General features: G+C 43.5%; 1 protein-coding gene across 7 annotated transcripts in view; it reads left to right on the plus strand.

Moving 5' to 3' along the window:
• LOC115149148 (protocadherin alpha-C2) overlaps nucleotides 1-16,439 on the plus strand; it is an 80,435-nt gene that overhangs the window by 60,918 nt on the left and 3,078 nt on the right. For all 7 annotated transcript variants that reach the window (XM_029691705.1, XM_029691708.1, XM_029691706.1 and 4 more), the window contains one exon: nucleotides 8,612-8,697. In XM_029691705.1, coding sequence (XP_029547565.1) covers nucleotides 8,612-8,697 — 86 coding nt within the window. The remainder of the gene's footprint in view (nucleotides 1-8,611; nucleotides 8,698-16,439) is intronic.

A 16,439-nucleotide genomic window follows, 5' to 3' on the forward strand; every position in this document is an offset into this window, starting at 1 on the left:
CCACCTCCTCCATAGTTCACAGTGGGAACCATACAAATCAAATCAGATCACATTTTATTGGTCACATACACATGGTTAGCAGATGTTATTGCGAGTGTAGCGAAATGCTTATGCATCTAGATCAGAAAGTGCAGCAGTATCTAACAGGTAATATCTAACAATTCCACAACAAAACTAATACACACAATCTAAACTCGGCAAAAAAAGAAATGTCCTCTCTCTGTCAACTGCGTTTATTTTCAGCAAACTTAACATGTGTAAATATTTGTGTGAACATAACAAGATTCAACAACTGAGACATAAACTGTACAAGCTCCACAGACATGTGACTAACAGAAATGGAATAATGTGTCCCTGAACAAAGGGGGGTCAAAATCAAAAGTAACAGTCAGTATCTGGTATGGCCACCAGCTGCATTAAGTACTCCTCATGGACTGCACCAGATTTGCCAGTTCATGCTGTAAGATGTTACCCCACTCTTCCACCAAGGCACCTGCAAGTTCCCGGACATTTCTGTGGGGAATGGCCCTAGCCCTCAACTTCTGATCCAACAGATCCCAGAAGTGCTCAATGGGATTGAGATCCGGGCTCTACGCTGGCCATGGCAGAACACCGACATTCCTGTCTTGCAGGAAATCACGCACAGAACGAGCAGTACGCTGGTGGCATTGTCATGCTGGAGGGTCATGTCAGGATGAGCCTGCAGGAAGGGTACCACATGAGGGAGGAGGATGTGTTCCCTGTAACGCACAGCGTTGAGATTGCCTGCAATGACAACAAACTCAATTCGATGATGCTGTAACACACCGCCCAAGTCCATGACGGACCCTCCACCTCCAAATCGTTCCCGCTCCAGAGTACAGGCCTCGGTGTAACACTCATTCCTTTGACGATAAACGCGAATCCGACCATCACCCCTGATGAGACAAAACCGCGACTCGGCAGTGAAGATAACTTTTTGCCAGTCCTGTCTGGTCCAGCGATGGTGGGTTTGTGCCCAAGGGGTTGTGCCCAGTTGATGTTGAGATGTGTCTGTTACTTGAACTCTGTGAAGCATTTATTTGTGCTACAATTTCTGAGGCTGGTAAGTCAAATGAACTTATCCTCTGCAGAAGAGGTAACTCTGGGTCTTCCTTTCCTGTGGCAGTCCTCATGAGAGCCAGTTTCATCATAGCGCTTGATGGTTTTTCCGACTGCACTTGAAGAAACTTTGAAAGTTCTTGAAATCTTCCGGATTGACTGACCTTCATGTCTTAAAGTAATGATGGAGTGTTGTTTCTCTTTGCTTATTTGAGTTGTTCTTGCCATAATATGGACTTGGTCTTTTACCAAATAGGGCTATCTTCTGTATACCACCCCTACCTTGTCACAACACAACTGATTGGCTCAAACGCATTAAGAAGGAAATAAATTCCACAAATTAACTTTTAACAAGACACACATGTTAATTGAAATGCATTCCAGGTGACTACCTCATGAAGCTGGTTGAGAGAATGCTAAGAGTGTGCAAAGCTGTCATCAAGATAAAATCTACTTTGAAGAATCTAAAATATGTTTTGATTTGTTTAACACTTTTTTGGTTACTACATGATTCCATGTGTTATTTCATAGTTTTGATGTCTTCACTATTATTCTACAATGTAGAAAATAGTAAACATAAAGAAAAACCCTTGAAAGAGTAGGTGTGTTCAATCTTTTGACTTGTACTGTATAGTCTACCTTTCATAATATTTCCCCTAATGTTATTAGCCTATACCTCCTCTTTCTCTCTCTATTGTTGCTTCATTCCTCCTTCCCTTTCAACAGATAAATGAAATAAGTTTTGTTGTCCTCATCTTCATCATTCTAATGACATGCTTGAATAATATAGGACAAGAATTAGATGCAGACGGCTTCACTTCTATTCACGAAGGCTGATGGTTATGGGTCTGAATAGATAACTGCTATAGCCTACCGCCATCGCACTTTCACTCTTCTTTCAAACTACCCGTGAGTTCTGTTGGCTGCTTAACATTCAGCAAAAAGAGCTTGTGTCCCTCTTCAAACAGTCTATTGTTATAAGAAATGCTAAAATAATTATGTCCAACAAGCTATTCTAGTCTAACTTTTTCTGCATGGGACACCAAAAGCTAAGGAGCAGTTTTTAAGGAGAGGCCAGCAGAGCACAGGTGCTTGCGTATTGCGCAAGAGATAGAGGCTGCAAGTTAGAAGCTTATTGTGCATAACCCATCATTAATTAGCTAAATATAAGGCTAATACTGCATTGAATGTATTACTTGAAAGAGGTAGGCTAGGACATCTATATATAGGGCTATATATCAATCTAGAAAAGGATGATCTATTTTGGATTTAATTTGAATGGGGGTGATGGAGAGAGAGAGAGAGAGACTGCTCGCGCGTGCACTGATTTAAAGCAATAATATTTGAGTGATAGGTTGTTTTAAAACACTGGAGCTACAATTAAAACAATTATAATTTTTACAATGAAAAAACAAGGTGACCCCTGAAAGCCAGATGGAGATGGTAAATTCGACGCTCATTCTGTGTTTATTTTACTGTAGCATAGGCTATGCTGCAGAAAATGTAGGCCTACCTTTCACAAAAAGAGTTCCCGTGATGAGATGATGGGTCTTCATGCATTGTGAACTGCGCTCCATACTGAGATGGGCTGTCTGTCCCCACCCTGAGCTTTGATTCATCATGCAGAGGCTTTAGAGAAGCCAGATTTAGATATCGCATATAATTTAACAGTTCCGTTTCACCCAATGCTCTTCATATAAATAATGTATTATAATTTCTGGTTTCTTGCAGTTATTTATCACGGGAAAAGGGAGTGGTTTTGGCCGGTAAATCTTGGTAACCGGGTTCCCGCCATTCAACCCTAGTGTGTGTGTATGTGTGTGTGTATGTGTGTGTGTGTGTGTGTGTGTTGAGGGAAGGGAAGGGAAAGGGAAGGGAAGGAGAGAGGGTGTGAACACAGACGGCAGAAGACATTTTAGATTAATAACAGCACTGCTATACAAACACATTAATATACTCCTCCAGGGGCAATGCTTCTCCCCTGCATACAATTTAGACATTCTACAAGAATTACGCAATCATCTGCTAAGAGTGCAGGTCCTCCTTTTGTGTAGTATCTCAATGGAGTCTGATTTTCCGGTTTGGTTTTAATGCATTTGAGCCACAGTCCCCTGTACAAAAATGTACAAAAATGTACAAAAATGTTGGATATTTTGATATATTGGATTGATGATTTATCTGGTATGCAGAGAGATTGTGTATCATATCATGGTGACATAGAGTCTCATGAACTCTCATGAACTCTCACCACTCTCATAGACTCTCATCCACCATCTTGGCATTGCTGCAGCAGTTTCAAATGGTACACTCCCTATACCTCTTTCTGCACACAGCCAATCCAAACCCTTGCTTCCATATTCTCCACCCACACACATCCTCCAGACATCCCATTCTGACACACCCCCACCCACACCCCTTAGTTCATATCCCTCACCCAACATCACCCAATGGGAAACCCACTATAAACAGCCACATCTCTCTCTGAGTGATGTGTATTGCAGCAGAGGGCAGGATGGCATATAGTTCATAAAGCAGAGGGAGAATAGACACTGCGAGCTGCATTGCAGAGGCTACAGCCAGGGCTAGCTGCTCCTCTGCAGGCCTACATGCTTTACATTTATTATGCATGTTTAGGAAAAAGGGTGCGTGTTTGTGTGGGTCTGTGTTTTTATGTTTATGGCCTTTTTTCGTATGTGTGGTTGCCAAGACAAATAATGCAGTCCTGAATGCATCTGTGACTCATACATGCCCTCAGGTTTGTGTGTGCATTAGATGTGGTAGTGATTGTGAATGTTGGAGTAGCATGGTTAGTTGTGACAAACAGTGGATAAGAGTTGACGTACAGTGCATTCGGAAAGTATTCAGATCTCTTGACTTTTTCTACATTTTGTTATGTTACAGCCTTATTCTAAAATTGATTAAATGTTTTTTTTCTTCATAAATCTACACACAACACCCCATAATGACAAAGCAAAAACAGGTTTTTATATTTCACATTCACATAAGTATTCAGACCCTTTACTCAGTACTTTGCTGAAGCACCTTTGGCAGCAATTACAGCCTTGAGTCTTCTTGGGTATGACGCTACAAGCTTGGCACACCTGTATTTGGGGACTTTCTCCCATTCTTCTCTGCAGATCCTCTCAAGCTCTGACAGGTTGGATGGGGAGCGTCGCTGCACAGCTATTTTCATGTCTCTCTAGAGATGTTCGATCGGGTTCAAGTCCGGGTTCTGGCTGGGCCACTCAAGGACATTTAGAGACTTGTCCCAAAGCCACTCCTGCATTGTCTTGGCTGTGTGCTTAGGGTTGTTGTCCTGTTGGAAGTTGAACCTTCGCCCCAGTCTGAGGTCCTGAGTGCTCTGGAGCATGTTTTCATCAAGGATCTCTCTGTACTTTGCTCCGTTCATCTTCCCCTCAATCCTGATTAGTCTCCCAGTACCTGCCGCTGAAAAACATCCCCACAGCACGATGCTGCCACCACCATGCTTCACTGTAGGGATGGTGCCACATTTCATCCAGACGTGACGCTTGGCATTCAGGCCAAAGAGTTCAATCTTGGTTTCATCAGACCAAAGAATCTTGTTTCTCATGGTCTGAGAGTCTTTAGGTGCCTTTTGGCAAACTCCAAGCAGGCTGTCATGTGCATTTTATTGAGGAGTGGCTTCCGTCTGGCCACTCTACCATAAAGGCCTGATTGGTAGAGTGCTGTAGAGATGGTTGTCCTTCTGGAAGATTCACCCATCTCCACAGAGGAACTCTGGAGCACTGTCAGAGGGACCATCGATTTCTTGGTCACCTCCCTGACCAAGGCCCTTCTACCCCGATTGTTCAGTCTGGCCAGGCAGTCAGCTCTAGGAAGAGTCTTGGTGGTTCCAAATTTCTTCTATTTAAGAAATGGAGGCCACTGTGTTCTTGGGGACCTTCAATGCTGCATAATGTTTTTGGTAGCCTAATCCAGGTCTGTGCCTTGACACAATCCTGTCTCTGAGCTCTACAGACAATTCCTTCACCCTCATGGCTTGGTTTATTCTCTGACATGCACTGTCAACTGTGGGACATTATATAGGCAGGTGTGTACCTTTCAAAAATAATGTCCAATCAATTGAATTTACCACAGGTGGACTCCAAATAAGTTGTAGAAACATTTCAAGGATGATCAATGGAAACAGGAGCTTTCAAGGATGATCAATGCACCTGAGCTCAATTTTGAGTCTGAATACATATAAAAAAGGTATTTCAGTTTTTTATTTTTAATACATTTCCTGTCCTTCTCTCCTCCTCCTTAAATCAAATCAAATTGCATTTGTCACATGCGCCAAATACAACAGGTGTAGCCCTTACAGTGAAATGCTTACTTACATGCCCTTAACCAACAATGCTTTAAGTTTTAAGAAAACAAGTTAAAAAAAATTGATATTTAAAAAATGTATAATAAAATTAAAATTAACAAATAATTAAACAGCAGCAGTAAAATAACAATAGCGAGGCTATATACATGGGGTACCAGCACAGAGTCAATGTGGGGGGCACCGGTCAGTCGAGGCAATTGAGGTAATACGCCCATGCAGGTAGAGTTAAAGCGACCATGTATAGACAATAAACAGAGAGTAGCAGCATGTTTATGCGATGTTTCCTCTGTCGCTCTGCCTCTCAGTCAGCACATCTAATGGGAGGTGAAGTGATACACGACAGACCATGATAACCCAAGGCAAGCCAGATTGTCAACTTACACAGACCAGAGACACGTCAGTGTGCAAAGATATTTGCACGCACCTTAACAGACACACAGGCACACACACACACACACACACACACACACACACACACACACAAGTTCCCAGATACACATCAAACTGCGATTATATTGGCACACTGGAAACATCCACCAAATGAAATGCTGCCGGGCTTACCTAAACAGGACTGATTAAAAGCATGGTGTGAACCTTGAAGGGATAATTAGAGCATTAGAGGAGGAAGTGTGTATGAGAGTGGGTCTGTGGGTGTCTGATTGTATAGTTCTTTTGATATTGAAAGTGTATCGTCTGTTTCCATTTCCTTTTTGGAGAGTATTTTTAATGAATGTAGTATTGGCTGGACTATGGGAGTCACTTTCTTGACATGTATTTAAACTTTTAACCCTTAAGCTTACCGACTGGGGTTATTTTGACCCTAGAGGGGTATTTTTTATCATATCCCAAAAGTAGTTTATTCAATTCTTCAAAATTTTCATGACTTTGTCTAACCTAATTTAGTAAGCGTAAAAAGACGCCTGAGCGGAGGTTCCACTTCCGTTTTTCAGGGTAATTGGAAGTTAGGTTGAAAATACTGTATCCCTGAAAAACGGATGGTTGTCACGTCCTGACCAGTATAAGGGTTATTTGTTATTGTAGTTTGGTCAGGACGTGGCAGAGGGTATTTTGTTTATGTGGTTCGGGGTGGTGATTTATGTAGTAGGGTGTTTGATTTATTATTTCTGGGTTTGGTCTATGTTCTATGTTTTGTATTTCTATGTTTAGGTTGATGGTGGGTTGGACTCTCAATTGGAGGCAGGTGCTTTCTCGTTGCCTCTGATTGAGAGTCCTATATATGGGTAATTGTTTGGTTTGGTGTTGTGGGAGATTGTTTCTTGTTTTGCCTGTGTGAGCATGACAAGACTGTTTTGTTGTTCGTGGGTTCTTCATTTTGTTATTTTGGTGTTCTTTTTATTTAAAAATAAATAACAAGATGAGCATCCACATTTCTGCTGCGTTTTGGTCCTCTATCCCCGACGACAACCGTTACAATGGTAGCGTTTTCTGATCACTTCGCATAGCCTAGACTTTGTCAGTCAAGTTGTTCTTAAGAAATCTAAATCATTGTTTTGTTTTTCTGTATCTATATGGACTTTCAAAATCTAATTTCTAGTCCTTTGGGGTCATTTTGACTCTAGCCAAAAACACCTAATTCCCCCTATACCAGCACTTCCCGAACTCTGTCCTCGGCACCCCAAAGGGTGCTCGTTTTGGTTTTTGCTATAACATTACACAGGTGATTCAAATTATCAAAGCTTGATGATTAGGTGATTATTTGAATCAGCTGTGTAGTGCTATGACAAAAACCCAAAAGAGCACCCCTTGGGGTCCTGAGGACTGAGTTTGGGAAACCCTGCCCTATAGTAATTTGATAAATTGGACCTTTATTTTAATCTAGGTTACTCTGGATACATACTATTAAGTAGTACACATCATCAGAGGGTGGAAGGGGACCTGTATCATTCATTTTGACCAGATAGACAGATCACCTGCAGAGATACACTGCAGCTAGCTCCCCATGTACTTGCCTAAGATTGTACTTTTCAATACCACATCATATGACTGTGTACAAAACCAAAGTTATTCTCCAAAAATTCTTTATTCTACTGAAAATGTGATATAAATACCAGCATTCCTATAATATCCTCCAATATTCTATATGTGCAACCTGTTATGATTTGGTTGCTATATAATTTGCTTTGAAGTGACTTAGAACATGTGGGCATACTTTTTGAAGCATGCTGCCAAAGCCCCTACCACTTCCATTCTTTCACTAACAGCGATGCTAATACTGGCTGTGGGATAATTAAATAAAGAAAACTAAGCCATATTTGTTGTTCAATGTCTCAAAGGATTACTTTTTGAATTGAATAGAATCCCTTTTTGCAATTTTATTTTTATTTTTTTAAATGGAAGTAGTTTTTACCACATACATATGACAAAAGTAATATTGATTAAAAAAATCTGAAAAATAAATGATGCTATATGATGGTAAATTAGCTTTTTATTACTAATGTGGATTGTACTTTGTAAAACTACACATTTATATAAAATAAAAAATCATATTTTCGTTTTCCAGAATATGCAAATTAATGATAATTTTGCTAAAATAAGTCTGTTTTAGTCTTTATTTATTACATGTCTAATGGTGTTTTGATAAGACATAAGTTGATATTTTTTTATTATTGTTGTTTTTTCCAATAGTTTCTTCTTAGGTATATGTAAAATATGTTGGTAGCTTGAGTGTTGCAAAAAAACAATTCATAGCCTTTACGTGATCCATACTCAGAGAATGATGGTCAAAATATAAATTGTGACCTGAACTCAAGTTATGACATCACCCGGAAAAATATTTGAATATAAACTTAACTGGCAGCTATTTGTGATGTCATGAATCAGAATATTCAGTCCTGAATTATGACACCGTATGGGAAAACTATGACAAAGAACTGAGTTGGTAGCTTATGGTGATGTCATCAATCAGAATGTACAGGCTTGAGTTATGACATCAGGCAGCAAAACTGACCAAGGACTGAGTTGGTAGCCTATTGTGATGCCATCAATCACAATGTTTGAGGTTTTCTAAAAAACCTGGTGGGCCAGCACACACATCTGGCTGGTTGTGATAGGCTATGACCAAAGCTGTACTTTACTTTCAGCTCATTAATGTGTTGATACGACAGGGGAGAATATTGATGTATCTAATGAGCATATGTGAATGTGTGTTTTGTGTTCCAGCTCGGTCCATATGGAGGAGTCGTCAGTGATGCAGGGAGCCCAGGGGATGCTGGTCCAGAACTGGCCCACAGTGTCCAGTGCTGCAGGTGAAATGGCTGGCTGGGTGGGGGTCAAAAGCACACAGTGTTTATCTGCTGCCCGCTCCTGTAATGGAGGCACCCTGCACACATAGCGATGTGAAATGACAGAAGATAAATAGCAATAAGGAAGTCAGATGGGAAACATGCAGGTGACCTTTTAGAATCCCTGCCAGATGAATAGTAAGCATTAGCGCTGAGACTCCAGGGGACGCATGCTGGAAAGACTAGAGGAAAGCCAATGACAGACAGCAACACAATCTGCCAAAATAAAAGAGCCAATGAGAAGCTGTTACAAGACAAGCAAATGTGGGCTTATATCTGTCTGTTGGTCAGGTAGGGGAAATTGGGACAGACTTTGATAGGTGAAGTGAAGTGTGACACTGCACCATGTCCGACTTAATAGTTGTGATGGGGTGCTGCTGGGAGTGGTACATTTGAAGCCATTGCCACTGACAAAAGAAGAGAGAAAGCAAGGCATTCATTTGTCCATATACACAGTATCTTAGATAAAACGGAGCGAAAACAATTGCCTTTGAAGACTATTTTAGGAATCTGTCTGGTAGTGAAGAGAGGGATAACTAGACGAGTGAGAGAGACAGAGAGGGCTGACTTCATCACAGTTGACTGGTTCGCTCCTGTGGTTGTATTCTGAGGGGTTGTCAGAATGCCTAGGCGCTGGTTTGGTGTTCCTGTCAGCTGCCTGCCTCCTCTCTAATGCCTGCCAGCCCAGGCTGAGGACTCATCGATTTACTGTCCAGTGACAGGAGTTAGAACACAGGTGTAGGACCCTAAGGTGGTTGAGGTATCATCACGGTGATGGACTGAAGTGTGTCTGTTTATATGTGTGTGTCTGCACAAGCTGAAATTGAGTTGGGAGATTGAGGGAGAGAGAGAGTGGGGTTAACGAGAGCGAGAGAGAGAGTAGGGTTAACGAGAGGGAGAGAGAGAGTAGGGGTAACGAGAGGGAGGGAGAGAGTAGGGTTAACGAGAGGGAGGGAGAGAGAGAGTAGGGTTAACGAGAGGGAGGGAGAGAGAGTAGGGTTAACGAGAGGGAGAGAGAGAGTAGGGTTAACGAGAGGGAGGGAGAGAGAGAGTAGGGTTAACGAGATGGCGAGAGAGAGTAGGGTTAACGAGAGGGAGAGAGAGAGTAGGGGTAACGATTGAGAGAGGGAGAGAGTGTATCAAGCTATAGATTTTTTTTCTTACTGACTGATGTTTTTTGAGCTTATGGAAAACCTACACTCTGTGGTCTTGCAGAGAATCCAATACTCTGTGGAGGCAAAGGACATGCAGAGTGTACTGCAGGCTTATCAGAAATGTCATACAGGGTTAATAGGGGCTTAGTGCTACATCCTGGTATGCTGCAGGGTGAGACAGTTTTCATAATAGGGGAAGTAAGCAAAGCCTTATGGCTTATACAGTATACATATATGATGTAATATAGCAGGATTGGCTTTGTTTCTAAATGTTGTATCAAGTAGGGTTGGAAGTGTAAAGGAAAGAATTCACATACTGCATAGTAGAGCTATTGCACCTCAAAGAGAGAGTATACTTCCTCAATGTGCTTCATTTGAGTTACCTGCAGAGAAAGGGGAAGGGGGCACGGTTGGATTAAGACCAGACACAGAGTTAGATAGAGGGTGTTGAATAAGGCATGGCAAGACAGACATCTTTTTTAGAGTACTATTGGAATTCTGAGTAATTTGGGAGAGGACAAAAGAGAGACACAAATGACAAGGATGGTAAAGGAAAGAGAGGTATGGGAGTTTGGAGAAAGAGAAAGGTTTAGGATTGTCAGGGCCCTGCAGTACTTGCTAGGGAAAGCTATGTGACTTGTTTCTAGGCAACGCTGTCTAACTGAGAGATTGCTGCAGCTGCACCAGCCTACATCAACAGGGAGTGGGTGAAGGCAGTTTCCACGGCAACCATTCAAAACCTGAATGGAAGACTTAGAGGATGAGAGAGAAACAAAGAGGAAGGGGGGAGAGAGAGACAGAGAGAAGAGATGGATAGGTGTTAAGAGGAAAGAGTGAACAGTCAGACATGGGGAAGAATGAAAATGGAGGTGGAAAAGTAATAGGAATAGGCAATGGTCAGGGTGGAGCAGAGCTCCAAATAAGCCTCCATATTCCTGGAGATACAAAGGCACTGTGTGTGCAGAGCATGTCACGCCTGCTCCCGCATAGCCCCCGCCGAGAATTAGACTCACAGAAGACTCTGCCACATCTTCCGCAGAGTAACATTCTACAAATTGATACAACTCTCTCATGTAGACACGCAAAAGAGATGAAGAGAGGGGAGATAAAAACAGAAAGAGAAGAGGAAGTACAGGTGTAGAACTGTTTGTTGGTTTCTTTCAATAGGTGCACATTTGATAAATACATTAGATTATTCCATCTACACACGCCCTCTCCAAACCAATGGCAAGCTCAACTGACCTGCTTTGACAAATAATCAATGCACTCAAAATGTTGTTGATCAGTATAGGCTACCCCCATTAACACAATCACAGTGAGCTTGAGGGAAGTGATGTACTTTAGGTGTGGTAATGGTGTTGTACTGTAATAACTTCCCCACACCAACCAGGGACAGAGGTTTAATTTAGTTTCTACTGTAAAGTAATTGTTATAGCTGCATGCCACAATTATCTGAGCTGTTCAGTCATACTGGCTTTATCAAGCCCAAGGGAAAAGTACTGAAGAGGAAGTTATACTAGCTCCATCAAGCCCTAGGGAACCTAAAGTACTGAAGAGGGAGTCAAATTGGTTCTACCAAGCACTAGGGAACCTAAAGTACTGAAGAGGGTGTCATACTAGCTCCATCAAGCCCTAGGGAACCTAAAGTACTGAATAGGGAGTCGAAGCGGGAGTCTGAGTGGATCTTTGGGTTTGTTTCATTTTATTTACTTTAATTTATTTCTGGGAGCTCTTGCATTGTATTCTACAGTCATTGCAGGCATGCACACACACACACACACACACACACACACACACACACACACACACACACACACACACACACACACACACACACACACACACACACACACACTGTTTCACTTTAAGGATCTTGTTAGAATAGTAGGCTATATTCGAGTACAACGTCCCTGTGGGACCATGCATGAATTCAATTAGGCACTCCAGCCATTTCATAATTAACCTACAAATGAAAAACTAAAATAATCTCTTTGCAGTGCCTTAGTTGGATCTAAATAAAACACAGGCAGAAAGTAGGTCAGGGGCCAGTGAAGCTAGTGTGGGACTGAGAGTACTGTGTCTGTCGAGCCCAGAGAAACTAGTGTGGGACTGAGAGCACTGTGTCTGTCGAGCCCAGAGAAGCTGGTGTGGGACTGAGAGCACTGTGTCTGTCAAGCCCAGATAAGCTGGTGTGGGACTGAGAGTACTGTGTCTGACAAGCCCAGAGAAGCTGGTGTGGGACTGAGAGCACTGTGTCTGTTGAGCCCAGAGAAGCTGGTGTGGGACTGAGAGCACTGTGTCTGTCGAGTCCAGAGAAGCTGGTGTGGGACTGAGAGCACTGTGTCTGTCGAGCCCAGAGAAGCTGGTGTGGGACTGAGAGCACTGTGTCTGCCGAGCCCAGAGAAGCTGGTGTGGGACTGAGAGTACTGTGTCTGACAAGCCCAGAGAAGCTGGTGTGGGACTGAGAGCACTGTGTCTGTTGAGCCCAGAGAAGCTGGTGTGGGACTGAGAGCACTGTGTCTGTCGAGTCCAGAGAAGCTGGTGTGGGACTGAGAGCACTGTGTCTGTCGAGCCCAGAGAAGCTGGTGTGGGACTGAGAGCACTGTGTCTGTTGAGCCCAGAGAAACTAGTGTGGGACTGAGAGCACTGTGTCTGCCGAGCCCAGAGAAGCTGGTGTGGGACTGAGAGCACTGTGTCTGTCGAGTCTAGAGAAGCTGGTGTGGGACTAAGAGCACTGTGTCTGTCGAGCCCAGAGAAGCTGGTGTGGGACTGAGAGCACTGTGTCTGTCGAGCCCAGAGAAGCTGGTGTGGGACTGAGAGCACTGTGTCTGTCGAGCCCAGAGAAGCTGGTGTGGGACTGAGAGCACTGTGTCTATCGAGCCCAGATAAGCTGGTGTGGGACTGAGAGCACTGTGTCTGCCGAGCCCAGATAAGCTGGTGTGGGACTGAGAGCACTGTGTCTGTCGAGCCCAGATAAGCTGGTGTGGGACTGAGAGCACTGTGTCTGCCGAGCCCAGATAAGCTGGTGTGGGACTGAGAGCACTGTGTCTGTCGAGCCCAGAGAACATCACCTCACTCTTTCTTTCCCTTACTAACGCCCTCTCATTTCCCCTCTTCTTTTTCTGCATCGTTCTTCACCTCAATCGCTGTCTCCCTTCGTATGCCTCTGTCTCTTGCCTGCTGGTTATAATTACATTTCTTTCATATCTTGCATTATACTGTATGCTAAATGAAAGGAGAATAGGGTCTCATTCTCTTAGTACTTCAGTTCACCCACTCTAGGCTCTCTTGGTCTTTTTCTTTCATTGTCTCTTCCGCTCGCCCTGCTTCTCTCTCTCTCTCTGTCATATTCGGGATTGCATATTATATGAGATTCTCTCTCTCTTTCCACTGCTGTGTCGAGCCCTTGTGAGAGTGGGATTAGGTTAGTGCTGGGTTTTCACAGTTCCTGTCATCTTTACGTGCTAATTCTTGTCACATCAGCTACGCCTTCCCTGTAGCTCAGTTGGTAGAGCATGGTGTTTGCAACACTAGGGTTGTGGGTTCGATTCCCACGGGGGGCCAGCACAGAAAAAAAAAAAAAATGTATGAAATGTATGCATTCACTACTGTAAGTCACTCTGGATAAGAGTGTCTGCTAAATGACTAAAATGTAAAATGTAACATCACAAGTGTTAAACATCCCAGTACCTCTCTGCCGTTAAAGGTCACGTCTGTTTAGTCTAACCTTGTGTTCTCAGCTGCACCACTGGCTGATAAAGTTATACTCCCTGCAATCACTTTCCCCTTCTTTAGTTTATCAGTGTGCCTCTGGCTTTAATTCTTTTGCTTATTTATGCTGTATCCAGTTGTCATACTTGAGTAAAAGTAAAGATTCCTTAATAGAAAATGACTCAAGTAAAAATTAAAGTCGCCCAGTAAAATACTACTTGAGTAAAAATCTAAAAGTATTTGGTTTGAAATATACTTAAATATAAATAGTAAATGTAATTGCTCAAATATACTTAAGTATCAAAAGTAAAAGTATAAATCGTTTCAAATGCCTTAAATTAAGCAAACCAGACGGCCAAATTTGCCAGGGGCTATCTCCAACACTCAGACATCATTTACAAATTAAGCATTTGTGTTTAGTGAGTCCGCCAGATCAGAGGCAGTAGGGATGACCAGGGATGTTCTCTTGATGAATGTGTGAATTGGACCATTTTCCTGTCCTGCTAAGCATATCAAAATGTATCGGGGTGTCAGGGAAAATATACTGCTCAAAAAAATAAAGGGAACACTTAAACAACACATCCTAGATCTGAATGAAAGAAATAATCTTATTAAATACTTTTTTCTTTACATAGTTGAATGTGCTGACAACAAAATCACACAAAAATAATCAATGGAAATCCAATTGATCAACCCATGGAGGTCTGGATTTGGAGTCACACTCAAAATTAAAGTGGAAAACCACACTACAGGCTGATCCAACTTTGATGTAATGTCCTTCAAACAAGTCAAAATGAGGCTCAGTAGTGTGTGTGGCCTCCACGTGCCTGTATGACCTCCCTACAACGCCTGGGCATGCTCCTGATGAGGTGGCGGATGGTCTCATTTTTACATTTACATTTTAGTCATTTAGCAGACGCTCTTATCCAGAGCGACTTACAGTAGTGAATGCATACATTTCATACAATTTCATAAATTTATTTTCTTATGTGCTGGCCCCCCGTGGGAATCGAACCCACAACCCTGGTGTTGCAAACACCATGCTCTACCAACTGAGCTACAGGGAAGGCTGAGTGATCTCCTGAGGGATCTCCTCCCAGACCTGGACTAAAGCATCCGCCAACTCCTGGACAGTCTGTGGTGCAACGTGGCGTTGGTGGATGGAGCGAGACATGATGTCCCAGATGTGCTCAATTGGATTCAGGTCTGGGGAACGGGCGGGCCAGTCCATAGCATCAATGCCTTCCTCTTGCAGGAACTGCTGACACACTCCAGCCACATGAGGTTTAACATTGTCTTGCATTAGGAGGAACCCAGGGCCAACCGCACCAGCATATGGTCTCACAAGGGGTCTGAGGAGTTAATCTCATTTACATTACATTTACATTTAAGTCATTTAGCAGACGCTCTTATCCAGAGCGACTTACAAATTGGTGCATTCACCTTAAGATATCCAGTGGAACAACCACTTTACAATAGTGCATCTAAATCTTTCGGGGGGGGGGGGGGTAGAAGGATTACTTTATCCTATCCCAGGTATTCCTTAAAGAGGTGGGGTTTCAGGTGTCTCCGGAAGGTGGTGATTGACTCCGCTGTCCTGGCGTCGTGAGTGAGCTTGTTCCACCATTGGGGTGCCAGAGCAGCGAACAGTTTTGACTGGGCTGAGCGGGAGCTGTGCTTCCTCAGAGGTAGGGAGGCGAGCAGGCCAGAGGTGGATGAACGCAGTGCCCTAGTTTGGGTGTAGGGCCTGATCAGAGCCTGAAGGTACGGAGGTGCCGTTCCCCTCACAGCTCCGTAGGCAAGCAGCATGGATCTCGGTACCTAATAGCAGTCAGGCTACCTCTGGCGAGCACATGGAGGACTGTGCGGCCCCCCCAAAGAAATGCCACCCCACACCATGACTGACCCACCGCCAAACCGGTTATGCTGGAGGATGTTGCAGGCAGCAGAACATTCTCCACGGCATCTCTAGACTCTGTCACGTCTGTCACGTGCTCAGTGTGAACCTGCTTTCATCTGTGAAGAGCACAGGGCGCCAGTGGCGAATTTGCCAATCTTGGTGTTCTCTTGCAAATGCCAAACGTCCTGCACGGTGTTGGGCTGTAAGCACAACCCCCACCTGTGGACGTCGGGCCCTCATACCACCCTCATAGAGTCTGTTTCTGACCGTTTGAGCAGACACATGCACATTTGTGGCCTGCTGGAGGTCATTTTGCAGGGCTCTGGCAGTGCTTCTCCTGCTACTCCTTGCACAAAGGCGGAGGTAGCGGTCCTGCTGCTGGGTTGTTGCCCTCCTACGGCCTCCTCCACGTCTCCTGATGTACTGGCCTGTCTCCTGGTAGCGCCTCCATGCTCTGGACACTACGCTGACAGACATAGCAAACCTTCTTGCCACAGCTCGCATTGATGTGCCATCCTGGATGAGCTGCACTACCTGAGCCACTTGTGTGGGTTGTAGACTCCGTCTCATGCTACCACTAGAGTGAAAGCACCGCCAGCATTCAAAAGTGACCAAAACATCAGCCAGGAAGCATAGGAACTGAGAAGTGGTCTGTGGTCCCCAACTGCAGAACCACTTCTTTATTGGGGGTGTCTTGCTAATTGCCTATAATTTCCACCTGTTGTCTATTCCATTTGCACAACAGCATGTGAAATTTATTGTCAATCAGTGTTGCTTCCTAAGTGGACAGTTTGATTTCACAGAAGTGTGATTGACTTGGAGCTACATTGTGTTGTTTAAGTGTTCGCTTTATTTTTTTGAGCAGTGTATATATTACAATATTTCTTTAGAAATGTAGTGAAGTAAAAGTGATCAAAAATTGAAATAGTTAAGTACAGATA

The sequence above is a fragment of the Salmo trutta genome, chromosome 15 (assembly GCF_901001165.1).
Source record: "Salmo trutta chromosome 15, fSalTru1.1, whole genome shotgun sequence".
Lineage (NCBI taxonomy): Eukaryota > Metazoa > Chordata > Actinopteri > Salmoniformes > Salmonidae > Salmo > Salmo trutta.